Source organism: Equus caballus, chromosome 16 (genome assembly GCF_041296265.1).
Source record: "Equus caballus isolate H_3958 breed thoroughbred chromosome 16, TB-T2T, whole genome shotgun sequence".
NCBI lineage: Eukaryota > Metazoa > Chordata > Mammalia > Perissodactyla > Equidae > Equus > Equus caballus.
The window spans coordinates 55,644,655-55,665,962 of NC_091699.1; the positions used below are offsets into that span (position 1 = coordinate 55,644,655).

Sequence of the window (21,308 nt, forward strand, 5' to 3'; positions counted from 1 at the left end):
GTGGCATCAAAGAATCTACTTTATCCTTTCCCATAATAAATAGTTTTCCATTTCTTTATCCAACCACCAGAGGCATCATTATCTTCAGGATTTAAAAGGACTATTCTTTAAATTACTTGTTTATTTGACATCAGATTAATATCTTTGTTGTATTGGTTCATTAAGGAATGTATAAAGATGGCAGTTGAACCAATTGCCTTGGACCATAATATTAGTGTAAAATATGTTTGTTTTGACTGATATATCTATTTATCTTTTCTTAGTGGGAGTTTCTAACTTTTCTTATTGGCTTCTTTGATTTTCAGCTCATCAGTTAATGCCTTTTGGTTGTTTTGTATTTGTAAAACAAATTTATTTTACTTCTGATGGTGTTAAAATGTGCAGCACTGAAAATAATAGCAAAAGGGAAAAGATAACATTGTCTTGCAATAAAGCATTTCTATAGTGCCCTTATATTTTGTGTTTGTATGGTTATTGGGTCTCTTTACAAATCAAATAGTTTAGAAACCTTTATTTGTTTGGTTATTACAGCCAGCAAAACCATCAGCTCATGGCATCCTACCTGTAGAAATCAGAGCTAAACAAAATCTCTAGGTATGATCAGTGTGTCTTCTAAAGTCTGAAAGAGTCAATCCCTTGATAATATTTGGCAGCTCTTAGCATCACAGTTCTCTTGTAATGTTTGATTTCCTTTTGGTGATTTACTAAGGTAATTTACCATTTTAGAATTAGCAAAGTACTTCTGCTGCAAACTCGTTGTTGTTGTTGTTTTTCTGCTCTTGATAAAGCCATGCATTGTCTCTGAGTATATTGCATACACCTGTCACTGTCAGTCAGCTCTGTAGAACAAAGGGAAGCCCAACTGAATGGACTGTAACGTGAGGCATAAAGCACAGACTCCCAATTCATGTCTCATGTCTCAACACCAAATCCTCTTCCATATCAGGTCTTTTGATTTTATGTGATGACAGTTATTTGTCAGAATATATTACAGAGTTTGCTGTACAGACAGGGCCTTTGTCATATAATTAAAGAGCACGAGCGCTGCCAGACTAAACAGTGGTCAGAGTTTCAAATGTTCTGTGACTTCCTTGGCACATTTTATTACCATCTTGAACATGTGTTATCGTTTAGCATTCTTTGCTGTAGCATATTACATAGGAAAAAACCCAGGCAGTGAAGTAGACTAACTATGGCCTTTCAATGTGGTAAATGCCTCTGAGACACCTTGTACCCTCAGAATGCACCATTTCTGTGTGTGCATTTCTTCCCTCTGCTTGGAGTCATAAATCCAGCTTAACTTAGCTGTTTATAAAATAAACAGAACAGTCAGCTTTTAGGGACAGACTCTGTTAGGTATCTGGAAATTCTAAAGTAGGGTAGGCCCAAAGGGAAAATGGACAAAGGACATGAAAAGGCCGTTCCTAACAATAAACATGAAAAAGAGGAACCCTCATTAGTAATCAAAGAAAATTCCATTAAGATAATAAAATCAAATTGGTAGAGTTTTTTTTTAAACAGCACTTCTTGAGAGTCTAGCGAAATGTGTACTTTCATAAATCAGTACATCTTTGTGACAAGCAAACTGTCAGTATGTATTAAACCTTATATAGCCTTTGATTCCACTTCTAGAAATATGTCCTAAGAAAATAGTGAAAGATATACACAAATATTTATATACAAGAATGTCCATTGAAACATTATTTAAAGCAGTAGCAGCAATAATAATAGTAAAGACAGCTAGTATCTGTCTTCAGATAGAGCTTTTAATGTCCCAGCCAGTGCTGGATGCTTCACACGCACACCCTTCGTTACTCCTCACCATCCTGCGGTGCAGTCGGCAGGGGTGTTATACATGAAGAAAGTATTGCTTAGAGTTTATGTACTGTCCCAGGAGCACAGAGCCAGGAAAATTGAGGGAGGATTTGAAGTGATCCCTTAACTGGTACATTTGTTTTCTAATGCATGCTAGCAAAAAGTGAAAAACAAGGGTCCATCAATAGAGGATGAGTTAAATACATTATAGGTTAGAAAACTATGTAGGTATAACAACTCATATTTTAAATGAATATTTAATGACATGGGAAATTTTTTAATATGTTAAAAAACCCAATATATGTGGTATGATTTGAACTTTTTCTTCCGCCTCCTATTCTGATATAGTATATCTTAGAAGCTCTTAAATTAGACGGATTCCAGTTCTAATCCCCAGATCCATTACTGGCTTTGTAAGTGACTGAACAGATTGCTTCACCAGCCTGAGCTTCAGTGTCTTCCTCTGTAAGATGGACTTCACCTCATAGGATTGTTAGACGCTGAGTGAGTCATGGCTGTCCAAGTGACATAGTACATGCACAAGAAATGGTAGCTCTTAGTTTAGAGATGAGGTTGATCCTATGTCCTATATGAATAGAAAAAAGACAAGTAAATAATACATCTGCACTTATTAATGATTTTCTTAGAGTGCTGGGGTTATAATATTTTCTTTGTAATGCTTTTCTGTTTCTCCAAATATAACATTCAATAAAATACTATATTTTATGCTTCGGTATTTATACATTTTATATAAATGATTTTGTGTAAATAGCTGTGTAAAATTATTATGATTTTTAATAATTATTTCCTATAATCAGGCAAAACCCATAAATTTCTTAAGCACGCACATACACACACACAGACTGGTGGTTCTTATCAAACATTAGCATTAATGGCAATTTATAACCCATCTTATGGTTTTCATGGTTAGTAAGGTAGCCTTTTGCTTAGTGGTTTTAAGTTGATCATCACTCTCTATTTTTGTCTCTTAATAATATGCTATGATGGATTGATCTTAGAAATAGCTCCTGAAATGAGTTTGGGGACACTAAAGTTACTCAGTTTAGTAAAAGCATAACTTATAGGAATTGGGACTGAACCTAAGATCTGCACATCAAGGAGATTGAGCATGGTGTTAAGCTGTTCTTTTTGACCCTCTTCTGTTCCACCCACATTGACCTCTTTGCTTCCTACATCATATGAACATGGAGGACACCAGCTTTCTTTTTCCTACAGACTCTTTGTATGTTGGTGTACCTTTGGTTTCTGTCCTCAGCCCACTTGTCACTCTTCTTTCCAAACTTAATTCATCTTGTCCAAACTAGCTTTTCCCCTCGATGCATTATTTAGTATAGTATCTTAGAACAGTTAGGATCATGAGCTCTGAAACTAGTTAGCTGTGTTACCTTGGAAGGTTCAATGTTAGTTTTCTTCGTTGTAGAATAAGGTTACTCATTCCTACCTCATGATAAGGATTATGTGAAAGCTAAAGCACTAAGCCCAGTGCCTTAGTGCACAGGGAGCTTCTGTGAATGAGACTGCTTGCTGTGATGTTTATTGTTTTCTGGTGGTCATGGTGGCAGCCTCCAGGTAGGACAAAACAAGCACTCGGGGTCATTCTCTATTTCTCCCCTCCTCTCTCTCTCCTGCTCCAATAGATTTTCCAATCTTGTTGATGTGACCTCATTAATCTCTCTCATCTTTGTCTTTTCCTGCTTGCTCCTGCTATGGTTCTTATCATCTCATCTTGAGAGCAGTCGTTGTCGGCTAACTGGTCTTCTTGTTCCCAGTCCTTTTTGTTTTCAGTCCATCCTCCTCAACTGCAGCCTGAATAATCATTGTAAAAATATAAAGCTGGTAATGACGTCATTTTGCCTGATCCTCCCCTTAGTGGTGCCCAGTCACCTAGAGCGGGGACATGTGCTAACTCAGCAAACTTTTTCTGTAAAAGGCCAGATAATAAGTATTTTCGGCCCTGCATGCTGTGTGGTCTCTATTGCAGCTACACAACTCTGCTATTGTAGTGTAAAAGCAGCCGTAGACAGTATGTAAAAGAATGGGTTCTAATAACACTTTATTTATGGAAACAGAAATCTGAATTTCATGCAATTTTCATATGTCATGAAATAATTTTTTTTTGATTTTTTTCAGTTATTTAGAAACCTAACAACCATTCTTAGCTTGTGGGTCATACAAATCCTGGGGCTGGCAGGGTTTGGCCTGCAGGTGTAGTCTACCAGCCCGATCTACAGGAAAAAGTTCAAGCTCCTCAGCCTGGCTATCAAGATCTTTTGTGATCTGCCCTGCTTTATTCCTCCAGCCTGATCTTTGGCTACCTTCTCTTTATCTCTTCCACTAATGCAGTAAACCTGTCTTTTCACTGCTCTTAATGAGCCATCCTGTTTTTGCTTTGTGTCATGCTGTTCCCTTTGCCCAGGACACATTTCATCCCTGCCTGTCCTCCCTTCCTTCCTATCCCTTCCTCCATCCCCTGCCTGTCAATAGCTTACTCCTCTTTCAAAGCTCAGCTCAAGCAGTACCTATACTGTGGAATATGGACATTGATCTAAGCTGCTTGGGTTTATATTTCAGCCCCACTCCTTGTCACCTGACCAATTTTTTGTGCCTTCCTTTCTCACCTGGAAAAAAATGTTAGTCATCATCATCATCATAAGACCCAACTTATAAGGTTTTACTTTTTATTCGTTAGAGTCCAGTGAGTTAGCACATTTATAGCACTGGGAACCATGTGTTCCACATAGTAACCGTGTGATCCATATTTACTACTGTAGTCACTACAGGTTACACTCTGAAGCCTTTGTTATGCCCCTCAGGTAGGAAAGACTGTTTCTCTTGTCCCATCTGTACCTTTATGGGCGTCTATCCTAGCACTAACAGTACTTGGGGTAGCTCTCGCTTAGCCCAGTGCATGGCACATAATAGGCTCTCGTTGAATGTTTACTGAGTGAATGAAAGGGAAGAGAGAGAAATCTTAGCCTGCCTTCGAGTAGATTCCAAAACAAAAATCTCATGCATCTCATTAAGTGATAGGAAAAAGGGGGGCCATAGAAAATAAGCAGATTTATTAAATTGAAATGAATTTTAAAAACATCTTTTATACAATTCCTCTTAGTGTTTGACTCATGTCTGTAGGAGAAAGGAAATGCTGGCCACATGTACAATCTAGTGGTCTCATAGGGACTTGCCTGTGGTCTGTGTTCCTGCCAATCCTCTATCTTACTGAGCATTTCTTTCTGTTCGGTTCCCTCCCAGCTCTGGTGCAAGGATGAGCATGCTTCTTACCTGTAGGTTCAAGGCGTGGAGCTGTGGGATCAACACAGAATCGTGTCTTGGGGAGAACACCAAGGATTCAAAGAATTGTTAGAGAAAGGAGGCCAGCTGCAGAGCCACAGCGTTCAGAAAAACAAACTGAGGAATCGAGACCCAGGCAGAACAGAAAGCACTAGGCAGGATGTGGGAAGGAGGAGTCAGAGTCCTTGGCTGGTTTCCAAGAGTATTGTTGTCTGTGCAGGGACACTTCATGTAAAGCCTGGGACAAAATGGGACTTTCAGGCATATTGTAGCAACTGGAGTTAGAAGGAGTCAGAAATGTCTTGTAAATGAGCTCTACACACTGTATGGAGATCCTCTTGACTACAGCTCTTCCCTCTCACCTTCCATACTTTCTGTGATAGAAACATTCTGTTGCCTTGTTTCATTCAACAGATGGGATTATCACACGGCTGTATTGGGCACCTAGTGGGGTAATAGGTAGAAAAGCATTTTGCAAAGTTGCTAAAGTAACATAAAGTTCTTATATTTCCACCTAAAGTCTGCTTTCTATTGGAAATCCCTTGCTTTTTACCTAACCAAATATCTCTTACTGAAATTCATATCTTTTTCGTGCTATTTTAGGCAATGGGAGATTTGCGTACATCAGCGATGCATTCTGGTATGGCCTCATATGCTAACTTAATTCTAAGACTTTCTCAGCAAATGAAGCAGTCACCTTTATAACTTGGATTAAGTTATTTTTATATTGCATATATTTTGTGCCCACTGGGGTGTAAATTTCTTGAGGGAAGACATTTAATGCCTGCCAGAAAGGAGGACTCCGTAGATCTTTGTAAAATGACCACATCTGAAATTCCATGTGCTAAAGCTGCTAAAATCTCAACTCGGTCCTTTTTGTGTGGGAAAAAATAACTCTTTACATGTGTACCTTTATTGGTAAGGCTTCTGCAGTTCTCTGCAAGAGGATTAGCAGGCACTGCCGGCAAGGGCAAACATTTCAAGAAGAAACGTTACAGATATTCTTGCTTTCAGGATAGACATAATATCGTGCCATAACTAAACATTATGAAGCCATTTCTTTTTGGAAGCTGATTCACTGAACCAATAATTTGAAATTCAGCTTGATGTTAGAGATTTTTTATTTAAAATGGCTGTTGTTGTTCCACTAGACTGGTAAATTATGTAAGCCATAAGAAACGCAAAAGCTTTGTTTGTAGTCTACTGCTCAGTTATGACAAATATGAAATCTAAAACTCCTAACCAGTATTGTTGGAAAGCTAAAAAATGTCCAGCATCGATTTGAGTTTGTACACAAGTTGGCCAGAAGCAGCTTATTCAAAGAATCAAATATGATTTTTTTTTTCAACAGAGGTGAGGGTCAGATGGAATTTCAATGGCGACAAGTTCAGGCCTGTGGTGGGCAGAATCCTGAGAGGACCTTCACGATTCCCAGTCCCTGATGTTGTTCAATTAAATGCTAATTTAGTGCTGCTGTGAAGGGATATTGCAGATGTCATTAAGGTCCCAAACTAGTTCACTTTAAAATATGGAGATCATCCGGGTGGGCCTGACTAATCATATGAGCCATTTGAAAATGGTCTAGAGGTCAGAGACAGTGAAGTCAAAGAGATTTGAAGTTTGAGGAAGATTCGACATGGAGGAGATTCTCCATTGATAGTTTCAGAGATGGAGGAGGCCATGTGGCAAGGAATGTGAGTGGCCTTCAGGACCTGAGAGGGTTCCCTGGCTGACAGCTAGCAAGGAAATAGGGACCTCAGGCCTACAACTGCAAGGAACTAAATTCTGTCAACAGTAAGAATGAGGCTGAAAACGTACCCCCTCCACCTGCAGCCTCCAAATGAGAACATAGCCCAGCTGACACTTTGCTTCCAGATTTATGATACGCTGAGCAGATAACCCAGCAGTGCAGAGCTGGATGTCTGACCTAAAGAACTTTGAGCTGAAAAATGGATGTTGCTTTGAGCCACTAAATTTGTGATAATTTGCTATGCAGCAATAGAAAACTAATATAAGGCCCCAGTCAGGCTCCTTTGGGTCACTGTAGTAGCCTATTAGCCAGTCTGTCTGGTTCTAGACCAGTGCTCCTCAAACTGTGCTGAAGAAACAGTTTTTGAAATTTCAGTGTATGGCAGAACAATACTGTAGCAGATGGTGTTTTACAAAGATGGCTGCAAAAATCTCTCCCATCCCATGCTCTTCTGTAACATGACCATGCCACTCCCCTGTAAGAAGGCCCCTCTGCTTCCACTCCACTTGAGTCTGGGCTGACTAGAATGACTGGTTTGTAACCACTCAGAATGCAGTGGAAGTGATGCTGTGTATTCCAGGGTTCAGTTAGAAAAGGCCATGCAGCTTCCGCCAGGTTGTCTAGGAATGCTCCCTTATGGCCCAGCTGCCACATGCTGTGAGAGGCCAAGCCATGTGGAGAGGGTCATCTGACCAAGAGAATTAACTGAGTGTTCCTGAGTCATCCCAGCCCAGGTGCCAATGTGAGTGAAGCAGCCTTTGGATGACCACAGCCCCCAGCTGTTCTAATCACCCTCAGCCTTTGAGTCTTCCCAGCTGAGACCTCAAACATCAGGCAACATAGATAAGCCATCCCCACTGTGCCCTGTCCAAATTCATGACCCACAGAATCCATAAGTGTCTTAAAGTAGTTATTGCTTTGTAACACTAAGTTTGGGGTAGTTTGTTATCCTTCAAGAGATAACCAGAATAAATATTTTCTAAAATACTATAGAAGTGAAATTAAACAAAAGACATGTGGAATATAAGCAGAAATCACATAGTATTGCTTCCATGCTGTTCTCTTGGTTAAAGTCGTTACAAACCTGCCCAGACTCAAGGGGAGGAGAGGTAAAGAATCTGGGAGCTATTTTAAAAAAACCTTTTAATTCAAAAATAATTTTAGCCTTACAGAAAGGTGGTTAAATTAGTACAAAGAATTTCCATGTGCCATTCATCCAGCTTCCACTAATATTAATATCTTATATAGCCACAGTACAGTTATCAAAACCAGGAAATTAACATTGACATAATACTATTAACTAATCTGCAGTTCTTATTCCAATTTTACCAGTTTTTCCATTAATATATATATATTTTTTTCTGGTCCCAGGTCTAATCTAGGATCCCATGTTGCATTTAGTCCTCATATCTCATTAGTCTCCTCCCATCTGGGACAGTTCCCTAATCTTTCCTTGTCTTTCATCACTAACACTTTTGAAGTGTAGTGGGTAGTTATTTTGTAAGACGCCCCTCCATATGGGGTTGTCTGATGTTTATTCATGATTAGATTGAGGTTATGCATTTTTGGGTAGAGTGCACAGAAGTGATGATGCGCCCTCCTCAGTACACGATGTCAGGGTGTACATGACATCTGTATGTCTCATTTCTGGCGATGTGAAATGTGCTCAGTTGGTTAAGGTGGTGCTTGCCAGGTTTCTCCATTGTTAAGTATCTTGTGGGGAAGTCCTTTAAGACTATGCAAATATCCTGTTTTTCACCATATTTTGGTGGAGTCATGTTTTAAAACTGTCATGTTTTAAAAGTTCAAATTTTTTATCATTAGATCTAACAGATACAAACTTAGTCTTTCAAATTTCCATAGTTATCTTGTAATAGCTCTGTGACAGTTTGCAGGCTGGCTGTAGTCTGCAGACCACACTTTGAGTAGTAATGTTTTAGACTGCACCTCTTCCCCCAGTTCATTTTTCCCATTACTGTCAGATTGGAGTTTGAACATTAAATCCAGCTGCCATCCTTCTGCTTATAGTCCTTCAGAGGCTCCCCATAACCTTTAGGGTAAAAACCAACCAACCAACCAACCAAAAAAAACACTTCCGTGCATGACCTTCACAGCTACATCGTTCTGCTGTATCTTTCACACTGTCTTTTAACTACTCAGAATGCTTATCACCCTCTCCATACAGGCACACCTGCCTCCTCCACACGCTGACTGGCCAATTCCTACTGTCTTTCAATGCTCCTGGACACCTCTTCTCACCAGTCTGGGCTCACTAGGTTTTCCCCATGTCTATTCCTTTATATCCTGTGCATATATCTGTGATAGAAGTTTAATTTTCTTTTTATATTTGTTTATATATCTGTTAAGCCACTTGCCTCTGAGTTTGAGGGCATGAATTTTGAGTTTATAAGATTAGCCTATGGCAAGGGCTCAATAGTATTAATCGTAAATTGAGATAGTTTCCAGGAAAAAAGTCTCCAGTACTCAGCAAGATGTGCATGACAAGATGGATTCCTGAAATGCGGAGACAGTGGATGGAGAAGCCCTGTGGGGAGGATGGGGTCCCTGATGGATAAGATCAACTGTAGGTCTCAACTTCTGGTCCTAGCTTCGTGCATATTGTCTCTACCTGCATAGGTAGATAAAAGCTGCATACAAGCAAAACCATACAGTGCAGCTCCATGGAGCTGGTGTCTCATTAGACCTGTTTTATCACTGTTGGGGACTCCTTTCTTTGTCTGTAAAACAGCCCAGGGCATGTAGAGATCCGTTGCTTCTCTCTCTCTGACCTTCCTCAGGGCTCCTCTTTTCTCTGAATGGATAGAAGTATGGTGGAGCAGAACAGGGCAGGACTCTAGTTCCTTTTAATTCTTGTTCTTGGTGCATCCCTAAATGTCTTAAGTTTTAAAGGAAAGTTAAAAAAATGTTAATAATGGTTTGAAATTCAGCTGAACCCACTTCTGTAGCTCTCTGAACAGAAGTGGGGTAATCTCTCTATTCCTACTTTTCTTGTTTCAGTTGCAGCTAGTCATTTATATCTAAATATTGATATATTTACTTTGTAGTTAGCCTTTATTTTCAATGTATGTGAATGTAATTGTGCAACAGAAAACCAAGGCATCATAGTTCCATAGGCCACTGATAATGACTTTACCTCAAAAGTTGTTCTTTCTTACATCGAAAATGTTGACCTATTATTTGAAGTACACATTTTAATTGTTTTAGTAATCACAGCACATTTTGTGATACAATCTTGTTATAGATCAGTTTGTGCTTGTAGCTACATAGATAAATCTCAACTAAGTAGTTATCAAAATTTAAATACATGGTGTTTTAAATAGTATCATTGGTGCTTGAGCTATCGAGCATCAATAAATAAATTTTTAAAACTTTCCCAGCGCTAAAAGCAACATTTACTTTGGGCACAGGAATGTCAAATAATGTATCCTAAAGATTTTCATAAGTTTATTCAAAGTTCTCTAATTCAAAGAGCACCTCCTTTTTTAATAATATAAACCACAGATGTACAAAATCCTAGTGAATCTCCCAAAACAAAACCTAGTGAGGAAAACTCTTTAATGATACACAAGCTATCATTAAAGTGCACTGCTAAGGAGAAACAAAACAAAACAAAATGAAAAACCCAGGGTAAAGTGGTCCCAGGAGCTGCATTTGGGAAGGGTAGTATATTTCAGTTTACTCATCTGGAATTACTTAAGCCCAATGTGCTTAGATGGCTAACATAAAGGAAGAAAAGTATACTGTGATGTAGTTAATATCTTCACAATCCTTTGAAGATTAGGGATAATTTCAAAAAGATCTCTTTTTTGTTTATTTGTGGTTTAAAAAAATTCAGATAAATCTCTTTACTTCCTGTCCTTCAGGCTGTCCATAAACCATAGAAATTTTCATTCTTTTAGACTTTAGGATATAACAGGCTCTTGTAGTAAAATGATACTGGTGGTTTAAATAAATCATGGTGGCCAACCACAACAGAGCCCCAAAATAAGGTAGTCTTTTGCATCATGATTTTCCAAAGTCTACTATGATGATTTAAGACTTTCTGCTTGAATAATTCCCTGAGATTCAGCCACATCAACTTTCTTTAGGGGTAAGCCTCGTCCTCCTTGACCTAAGAGGCCTGAGCACTGGAGTTGCTCTCCAGAGTACCAAATCAAAGGAAGAGAGCTCCGAGTGGATTGCTCCATTACCCAAAGTACATGAAGAGCTTGATCATTTGAGACCTGAGCCACTAATTGGACCTATGGTGGTATGAGAGGAGATGCTTAAAGTAAGGAGACCCATTTTTTTTTAAATCAAATTTTAAGAACATAGTGAGGACAAATGAATATTGTCTCCAAAGCAATCTAAAATCTGTGAATTTCAGATGTTTTATCTACAACCCATAGTAAGAAAAATATATTTTACATCACTACTCAGTACACATATGCAGACCTATCACTGAAACAAAAATGTCACAGAATGATACTACGTGTGACACCTTTGGATATTCTCTATTATTTTCAATAAGAAAATGCTAGTCAATACTCAGTAAACTCATCTCATTGCCCACTCGTTGATCCCTTCCCACAGTTTGGAAGAACACTGCCTTAGATGGTTGTAAACGTTTGCAGCTGCCCTTGTTCCATGCTTGCTTTAGAGTTCTTTTGGGATTACATTTGAGGTTAGTTTATGAGTCACAGAAAATGTCATAGAAAATTTTTTTTAAACTAAAAGTTCTTTAGCTTGAATTCCCTTTTTATTTACCAGATGTGGCTCTAAATTATGTTAGCCAAATCAGAGATCAAAAATTGGTATGGTTGAATTGTACTCAGAAGAGTGGAAGGACTGGAGTGTTAGAATTTAGAGGTAAAGGACATTTAAGAGTAGTCCGGGCCAGTCTGCTCATGATGCAAAGAGACTTGAAGAAAAACTAGTCATAATTTTTAAGAATGAGTTAAGGTAGTTTATGTAGTCATATCTTAATAATAGAATATATTTTAAAATACTATCATGAAAGGTGTTGTGAGTGGATGCTTCTGGATCTGAATGTTGGAGTAGACTGTAGTAGAGGGAGCTGTAACTTCTAGGGCCCATTGGAGAAGTAGTGGTGTCTGTGTCCCTGTGGCTTTCTTGGCTTTGGTTGCTAGGGCAACTCTGAGATGTATGTGCTTGGCTATTTCAGCCTGGGCCTAATAAGAGTATATATCATAAAAACTTAGAAGGACCAGTTTAGGAAAAGAGATGGTTTACATCCAGGAAGTGAAGGAAGAAGATTGGGAATGTTCTGGCTTGAAGTTGTGCTTGGTCTTGAATCCTGCCCATGCACGGTATAAGGAGCTTCATCTTCACATCTGAGCCTACAATTGCCTAGGAAAGTGAGAGAATGTAAATGAATTTAATATTTGCAATCAAAATCCTTTTCCCCCTAATACACTGAAATACTGAAACTACAGAAATAATCACATATATTTGTGTTAGATACCTAGTGCTTCAGTCTTTGGGAACTCTTTCTATAGCTCTCTTTCCCTTAACACATATTTGTAACCACTGTGATCTTTTTTCGGCTGGTCTCATAGGCTTTTCTTTTATCAAGGTATTATCATAGACAAACAAGCTCTAGGGAGGCCAGATGATAAATTCCCTTTCTATCCACCTGGCATTTTCTGTGAGATAAACTGCGCATGCCTACAAGGAAGGCAACGTACTTGTCTTAAGTGCTGTAGTTTATCATACAAAGTAAATTCTAATAAAATCAAGGAATCTGATTTTTTTTTCTAAAACTAAAGCAAGAGTCAGCAAATTATAGCTTGTGGGCCAAATATGGCACACTACCTGTTTTTGTAAATAAAATTTTATTGGAACACAGCCATGCCCGTTCATGTATGTGTTATTTATGCCTGCTTTTACATTACAGTGACAGAGTTAAGTAGTTGCCATAGGGACTTGTGTGACTTGCAAAGCCTAAAATATTTGCTATCTGCCCCTTTACAGAAAAAGCTTTGCTGACCCCTGGACTAAAGGAATATTTAGAGATTGGTGTATTGTTCTTACTAAAAACTATCACTTTTGAATCAAGGCTATTTTCTGTTAAATTGCCTGAGAAATATTTTCTGTTGGAATCGATGACAATTTGTAACTAGGTTTGATGAGGGAAAGTGCCCAGAGCCTATTGGGGGATTGGTGTGTACTTTTTTAAAATTTAAAGATTGTTGAAAATCCTTATACATTAATTCATTAATGCTGAGAAGGTAGCTAATGAGGCCTTATATGAGGGATTACTGTGTGGCATGCTGATAATTTAACTGTGCAGTGAGGGTTGGTCACATTATTTCAACTGGCATTGCCTATTTTGATGGTCTGTATAATTGTGAATTTTAATTAATTTTTACATTTGTAATATCAATCTATTTGAGATTTTACTTGCTACAGATCAATAAGGCTAAGCTAATAGTCACTTGCAAAGAAGCCCCATATTTCTCGTAGTTAATAGGTGTAGTTCAGTGTTTTAAAAATGAATATTTAATCATACTGTTTCTCAGTCACAGAATTTAGGCAATAAAACATGGGGCTGCAGTGCTCCATATCAGGGAAGCTGAGTTATCTAATGTGTGGTTCTCTTTTTATTTTTTTAACAGACTTGTGGAAGAAAGCAAACTGATCCCGCTCATTTTTGAAGTAATTCTGGTAAGAAAGGAAATGTGCATCTGAGATTCAAGTGAAATGTAAAAATTTTTAGAGTTTTGACTATGTTGCGTTGGGTTCTGATGCTAACTCTGCCCAGAAGGATTGTATGTCCTTCATCATCTCACTTAACATTATTGGGCTTCAGTTTCCTTGTCTGAGTCTTGACCAGCTCTGCAATTATATAGGGACACTGTTTAGTGACCTGACCCTCTCTCTACAAATCCTTTGCATTTTATTTCTGTTGAGTTAAACATTATGTTATCTAATATAGCAAGAATACTTTATCTGAGGTTGGTTTGTGGAGGAAGGGCAGAATGATGATTGCTGTGCTTCACTATGAATTTTCTGATGTTCAGTATGAAGCCCTCTGACTTTGCAGTCACTGGATGAGATCAGCAGTTTTATGTCTATGCAGAAAGTTGTCTTCTTCAGAATGTAGAATAGCTTAGCTTCCATACACTATTTTTTCTATTCATAGAATAGAACTGAAAACATTGTGTTAAAGAAAACCTTTGGTCTATGCTTCCTATGTGTAGAGAATAAAATGGGATGCAGAGTTGACTTTTCTCACTTCTGATAAATCCCTATTTGTACTAAACAGAGATCTGAGAATTAGACTGAAAATTGATGTGCTTATAGCAATGGAGTGCCCTTAGCCAAGGAAATGTTCTCTTGTACCTAAGTGGGTTATCCTCCTTTACCAAAAACTGCTTTTGGGGACAAGACTTTGATGTCCTTGAAGAACATAATTAAATTCCCATTCCACTTTTGTCTTTCTTGAGTCAAATCGTCTCAACTTTTTCTCTGTATAAATACATTTTTAATCAATGAAATGTCATTGTACAGTTATCCTGTGAACTATTACCTTGTCCTTTCTAAATTTTTGTCACCGAGCTAGATGTAATATAGTATTTTATTGATTCTACGATACACATGTTTTTCAGATTTTAACATTTCTGAAACTGGGATGTACTTTCCAAGTCAGTGGCATTTTACAGTTGCTTTCAGCCAGGTGACCTGGTTGTCATTGCCTTAACCAATTTATTTCACTTTTCTTTTTCTTTTTTTAAGTGCTCGAGTGAGATATTATAAAAATGTGTGTCTGAATAAGTCTAAAAGAGCTCTTTCAATAAAAATAAAATGAAAATTTTAAGTAATAAGAAACCATGTTACAGCTTAGTTGGTGCATTTTTCTTTCTTAGTGCTTGATAAAATAATGGTGCTTCTTAGAACTGATAGGTTCTCACATTCAGGGAAACAGAGTATGTTCTTCAGTTAGGTTTGGTTCCTAACTTCGAGAGCCTATGGGTGTCTAGTGTATATATAGAAGCTTCTAGCAATGATTTGATCAGAACGGGACATGATAAAAAGATTGTGTGGGACCAGGCTTGGCTACTGCTTGAGTCTTCTAGCCACCCGTTAAAAAAAAACACACCATTTGACTCATCCAGCTGGTGGTCCACTGTGACTTCTTGGTGACTTTTTCTTTACTCTCAGGCCATAACTGTTTTCCAGCTTCTGTTTGATGTACTTAAATTCTGATTACTGGCTTTGCAACTCCCTTCTTCTGTTCTAGAGTTCCTCATGTGATATGCTCTCAGCGGCAGTGCATCCTCACCTAGGTGTTTTCATTAAGAAAGCAAAGCTGGGGGAGGGATGAGGGCAAAGGGAGTGATTAGGCAATATGTGTGTGTTGATGGATTGCAGTTAGTCTTAATTAGTCTTTGGGTGGTGAACATGATGTAATCTACACGGAAATCAAAATATATAACAATGTACACCTGAAATTTATATAATATTATAAAGCAATGTTACTAAATGAAAAAATAAAAATAAAAATAAGTAAAAAAAATAAAAGAAAGAAAGCAAACCTGTCTCTTCTGATGACCAAGAATTGCGCACAGTTTCTGCGTCTTTCCTGCAGGCCCGAGGAAAGTGAAGATGAAGGGAGCAGAATTCCAAATTTGATGTCCTGTTTGTACAAAATAGCCATGTACAAATCTTAAGAAAAGCAGACATTTCTGGAGTTCTCTGGTAGAACCAAGAGTTCCAAGTATGGATCAAATGGGTTAAATCAATAACCAATTGAAAGTAATTTTTATTATCTTGAAAAAAAAAAAAGCTGTCTCCCATTGTAACTGCCTGTTCGGGAGGCACGTGCTGCCTTCTGCCAGGGTGGCTGGTATCTGGGCCCTCTGGATTCACAGGCATGACGGAGTGATGTGTAAGCATGACTGGACAGGAGCATTGGAGGAGCTGGTAGGGAGAGAGGAGGAGGCTGCCTCTGCTCAGCACAGGGAGGGGAGTCTCACAGAAGATGCCACTTTTGGACAGGGCCCTGAGGGAGTTGTCATGAGCAGAGGGGACATTCCAACTTGGGGGATGGTGACTACTTAGATGTGCCTGGACCAGGGACCATAGAGAAGTATAGGGAGTGAGGCGGAATGGTCATTTGGGACCAGATCCTGCAGGGCTTTATACTCTGGTTGTTTCATGTATTATTGGCTTTGCAAATAATTTATACTCTTCAAAATCAGATAGTATCTTATACTTAAATGAAAAATATCCTTGGAGCCCCTATGCTGCAGGGGCTATGTGCAGTGAGGAGGCAGGCTGAGTAGCCGTGGGGTCAGGACGTGGAGAGAATCAGGCTTGAGGTCATGGGATCGTACTGGAAATTTGGAACAGCTTGAAAGCTGGATTCTTGGAGTTCCCTGCAAGTCTCCCTCAGCGAGGCTTTGAGATCAGCCAAAGGGTCTGTGGAGAAGGGAGCATAAAAGACAGAGCTGGTCTCAGAGGTCTGATCTAAGGGCCCAAGAGTTCTAACACCACATTCAGGGCAGAGAGCAGGCAGAATGTTTTTAATCCTGAGCTCCAGCCACAAGTGTTCCCGCTCTTGGCAGGCTAAGTGGTGGAGAAAGCCAGGTAGCCGACTGCCTACAAGAAGGAGCGGTCACAGCAGCTGGGCACTGCTTCCCTGGCAGGGCCCACCTTGGGGAGGACACTGCATTTTCATTGTCAACATGCGGCTGTGTTGGGCAGAGAGTGGAGGTTCAGCAGCATGCATTGGATTGAACTGAGTGGATTCCTATACACAGTCTTCAGGGTCTGTGGCACTAAGGCAATCTGGATCAGCTTAATAAATGCGGATTCCTGAAGAATGTCAGCGGTCGAAGGAGCCCTGTGGCTTGGTGTTCAAGTGCAGAGTTGCTGGATGAGCAGGAGAGAAGGCATTCTTTTTCTCCCTTTGCCACTTTCCAAAGAGTAGAAGTTGCTTTTAAATGTGTGTTAAGTATGAATTTGGATGGCTCAGCCTTCGGATTTCACTATATCTCTAATCTCTCTTCATTTTATTTCAGTGGTTTATGTTTTGGCCTATTTTAATAAATCATTTTGATGCCAAGTAATATAGGCAAACTGTATTTTATTGGAAGAAAATCTTTATTCATGGCAGATTTTCCAATATGTGCCAAAATATTGCTGTCATGATATTTTATGTCTGTTCCAAAACAAACAATTAGAGAGCAATTTCAGTGGCAAATGTTAACAATAAAAATGGGATTAGCAATACACTAGTTTGACAATTATATTGTTTTAACAATTCTCTAGGATAGCAGTTGAAGCAAGCTTTAGTAAATCTTTCAAGTCAACTGTACGTTTAGAAAAGAGCTTCTTGGAGGCTAAAATATTTAATCACTGAGACATCGACGTAATACAGACCGGCAGCCACATTACACTGGAGGAATGTTTTCAGACCTATGCATTCATCGGGCTTTTAAAATGACTTTGCTCCATTCTAGTTGCAACCCATCTAATGTGAATTGGTTCTTAGGGTATGTTAGAAGGACAAGTTCCTTATAAATGTAAGAATCTGCGTGCTTGTGTCCAATATGCCATTAATAGGATTCTGCTATACACATGGGCATAAATTTCTAAAATAGAAAATAATAAATGATAAAAATTTCAAAAGGCTTAACTTAGGAAGATGTTTCAGTGTTATACAAAGAGTACATATTGGATGCAGGAGATAAGTCTGATTCTTTGGCTTGCATGTGTACCTATTCAGGGCTTCTGTAGACTGCAGAATGGAGCTGTGTAACCAATTCCTGTTGTATACAAAGATGATGTCACACGCTGCTGGCATACTGCCATTAAAGTATGTACTTTGAAGTTTATTTTTTAGCGGAATAGGAATGGATTTGCGTGGATCTATTTCTTGGTAGCTCGTGTCATAAATTTGTATTTGCAAAATAACTCGCTAGGGCTAGGGTGCACTCTATTCATACCGGATTGAATGAACTGAACTTGCGCATATAACAACTGAACAAATGACTTTAATCTGATAAATACCATGTTACCTGCTTGGCTGAATAAATGGGCTGGAGCTAAGTAAAGTAAATTTACATCCGTAAAGTTGGGCTAAAGCATAACTAGTTTCTGTGTAATCAGCCCAATTGGTTTGAAAAAAGATGGACTTTATTAAGATAAAAACCACACATTGTAGACACTGAAAAAATGCTAAAATAGAGCTTAGGATATCTTTGGCCAGTCACAGGGCACATATGGGAGTGTGGTACATATGGCTTCCCCCAGGCCAGTGGAATCTTGAGCTTTATCGTCGTCATTCTTGTTTCTAGTTCTGCTTTAGGTCCTGGGCTTCATTTTACGGAAACAGATAGTATTCCTTCTTCATTCTCTCTAAGGAGACAGTCTGGTTAAAAAGTGTAGAAGTAGATAAGTGATAGGACATTGAGTAATATACTCACCAAGAGTGAAAGCTTTTATATTTTTTGGTTTCTATTCTTGATTGTGAAATTAGACTTGTGAAGAAGTAAGGGTAAAATTTGGGCACAGAAAGTGAGTGAGACCTCAGTGAGAATGAGCTACAGACAAGTGAAGAGAGGCATGGTCTGGTAAGGTGGAATGAGGGAGAATTAAGAGGAGCCAAAGCCCTGGATTAAATTTTAGAGAAGCAAAAAGGTTAGTATGGTACTACAAGAAGAGGCACTGTTTTTCTTGGAAGGTCTATGACTCTTGGGTGCTTATGTGAGCCTCTCCTTCTGCACTCATCTTATCGCCTGTTATGATTAGATTTCCCCTATAGACCTGCACATTTTTCCATATGGTCGCCAGTAGCCACATAAAGCACACTGAGTGATTGAAACGTGGCTAGCCTGAATTGAGATATGCTCTAAGCATCAAATACATACTGGGTATCCAAGAAAAGAAAAAAGTAGTGTAAAGTAGCTGCTTTATTTCCTTATGTTGATTGTATATTAAAATGTTAATATTTTGGATATATTGGACTAAATGAATTTTTTTTTTCCTGAGGAAGATTAGCCCAGAGCTAATATCTGTTGCCAGTCTTCCTCTTTTTTTGCTTGAGGAACATTAGCCCTGAGCTAACATCTGTGCCAATCTTCCTCCACTTTATATGTGGGTCGCTGCCACAGCATGGCTGACAAGTGGTGTAGGTCTGCACCTGGGATCTGAACCTGGGAACCCGGGCCGCTGAAGCAGAGTGCACCAAACTTAACTACTATGCCACGGAGCCAGCCCCTGAAACATCATTTAAATTAATTTCATCTGTTTCTTTTTGCTTTTTTTATTGTAGCTTTCAGAACTTTTAAAACATCTGGCTTGCATTATATTCCTGTTGGATAGTGCTGCAGTAGGTGATTTCTTAAGTCTTGTATCCTCAGTTACACTGTGAGTTTCACTTAGGAAAGAAACCACACTATGTACAACCTCCTTTGCCCCCAGTACATTGCCCTCCCTGTGTTTTGCCTTTTGGTATATATTGATGTATTAGTGAACAATTGGTGGAGGTGAAGCATGGCTGTTATATTTCCACCCTGCCTTCCTAGACTGCACTCACAGCCAACTTTTCTCCCCTTAATGGTGGATTGGAAGAGAAGTAGTAGGAAGGGCCAGTGTTCTTCAGTGTGACATACTGACAAAAGGCAGTTTGGTTGTGAATCCGCTGAATTTTGACCATGGCTGGTAATGTCACTCGATTTTACTTCTCTCCTAACTCTGGACTACCTGGGGATGCCCAGTCATTGGCCAACTTTGGGTTCAGGCTTGTGTTAAAAATTAAAATGCCTACTGTGGTCATCAGGCATTGTCCAGTCTCACTACTCCAAAGCCCTGTGTGTTCGGAGCCCTTTGATAGCTGGAACAAAGTAAATGTCTCGTGATAAGTAGAAAGAATCACTGAAAGAGCTTAGTGTAAAATGAGTGATTACTCATTCTCAACAGGTAACCACTGAATGTTGCTTTTTTGCAAACTTCTTCAGTAATGTAGGATTCCGTAAAGTTTGTTCATGAACAAAGCAATTGAAAATACCTACTTTTTAAGAAAGTGGAAATGTCAGCAAAAAGTTAAATAAAGCAGCAAGCATCTATTAGCGTTTGCTTTTGATGCTCTTTGCATTTGTTTTCTTGGGTGAGCAAGACAAAGCAGAATCTATGCGTTTACCCTAAGCTGCAGAGGATTTCAGACTGAGCCAGGAAATCTGATGCACTAAAGCCATTGACAGATTTATGGGAAAAGAAGAGCTTTTTAAATAGCTCTAGCAAGTGAAATTGCATTTTGGATTTATTAGAGATACGAAATTAGAGAAAGACTGTGATGAGAAGCCAAGAAGGGCAAGTTATTACATAGGATTTTTAGGTTTATTTTTTCTGGTAACAAAAATAATACATACTTGTAAAGAGTTCAAACAGTACAGGAATGTGGAACACAGAATGCGAAGGTCTTCCATAATGTCACGGCTTACGGCTTAGTTCATATTCTCCTCATTATTTTCCACACGTGTAGTGTATCTCTAGCTTTTTTTAATTTTCAAAAATGGGACCATACTAAATATTCTATTTTGTATGTATTTTAATTCATAACCTCCGTGGCAGAAATGTATATGTATGCACATATGTATTATTGATTCTATTTAATAGCCGTATAGCATTTCATTGTATTAGCATAATTTATTTAGTCAATCCTCATTGATGGACATTTTACCTTTTTCCCCCCAACTTTTCCTAATAATGAGCAATGCTGAACAGAATATCTTTGCTGTATCTTTGCACATCTGTATGAGGTTCTCTAGGATAAGTTCTTGAGAGTTGAACTGTTACACCAAAGTACATGCATCTTTTGTATTTTAATATTACTCTCCAAAATGGTAATATGAATTTTCCACACAGCAGTGGTATAATGCAGCAGCTGCTTTGCCACACTTACAGCTGAGTGTTATTGGTCTTTCAAATTGTCAGTTGTATTTTGGCCTGTTTGCTTTTTAATATCAGAGTCAAATTTATCAAATTTTTGCTTCTAGCTTTTGTGTTTTCCAGCATGCTTAGGAAAGCACTTCTCCTCAACAAGGTTATAAAATATTAAGGCATCTTTTATTCTGTACATTTATGGTTTCATGATTAAATCTTAAATCTTTGCTCTAAAATAACTTTGTTGTAAGGAATGAATACAAATCTAGCTTTTCTCTTTGCTTCACTTTCCTCTCACCGTCACTGAGTTGTTATTCCAATAGTGTTTGTTGATGTAATCCATCATTATGATGAGTTGAAATATCATATTTATCATTCATTCACTATATCTCTATATTTTGCTTATTGTCTGTTTTGACATACAGTAAGCCGCATGTATTTAAAATGTATAATTTGATGAGTTTTTACATATGTATATTCAATCAAAATAATGAACCTACCCATCATTCTTCCAAATTTC

General features: G+C 38.5%; 1 protein-coding gene across 4 annotated transcripts in view; it reads left to right on the forward strand.

Annotated features, from left to right (window-relative positions):
- ULK4 (unc-51 like kinase 4) overlaps nt 1-21,308 on the forward strand; it is a 513,120-nt gene that overhangs the window by 217,883 nt on the left and 273,929 nt on the right. For all 4 annotated transcript variants that reach the window (XM_001917025.6, XM_023620688.2, XM_070237944.1 and 1 more), the window contains exon 31: nt 13,516-13,564. In XM_001917025.6, the coding sequence (XP_001917060.4) occupies nt 13,516-13,564 (49 nt within the window). The remainder of the gene's footprint in view (nt 1-13,515; nt 13,565-21,308) is intronic.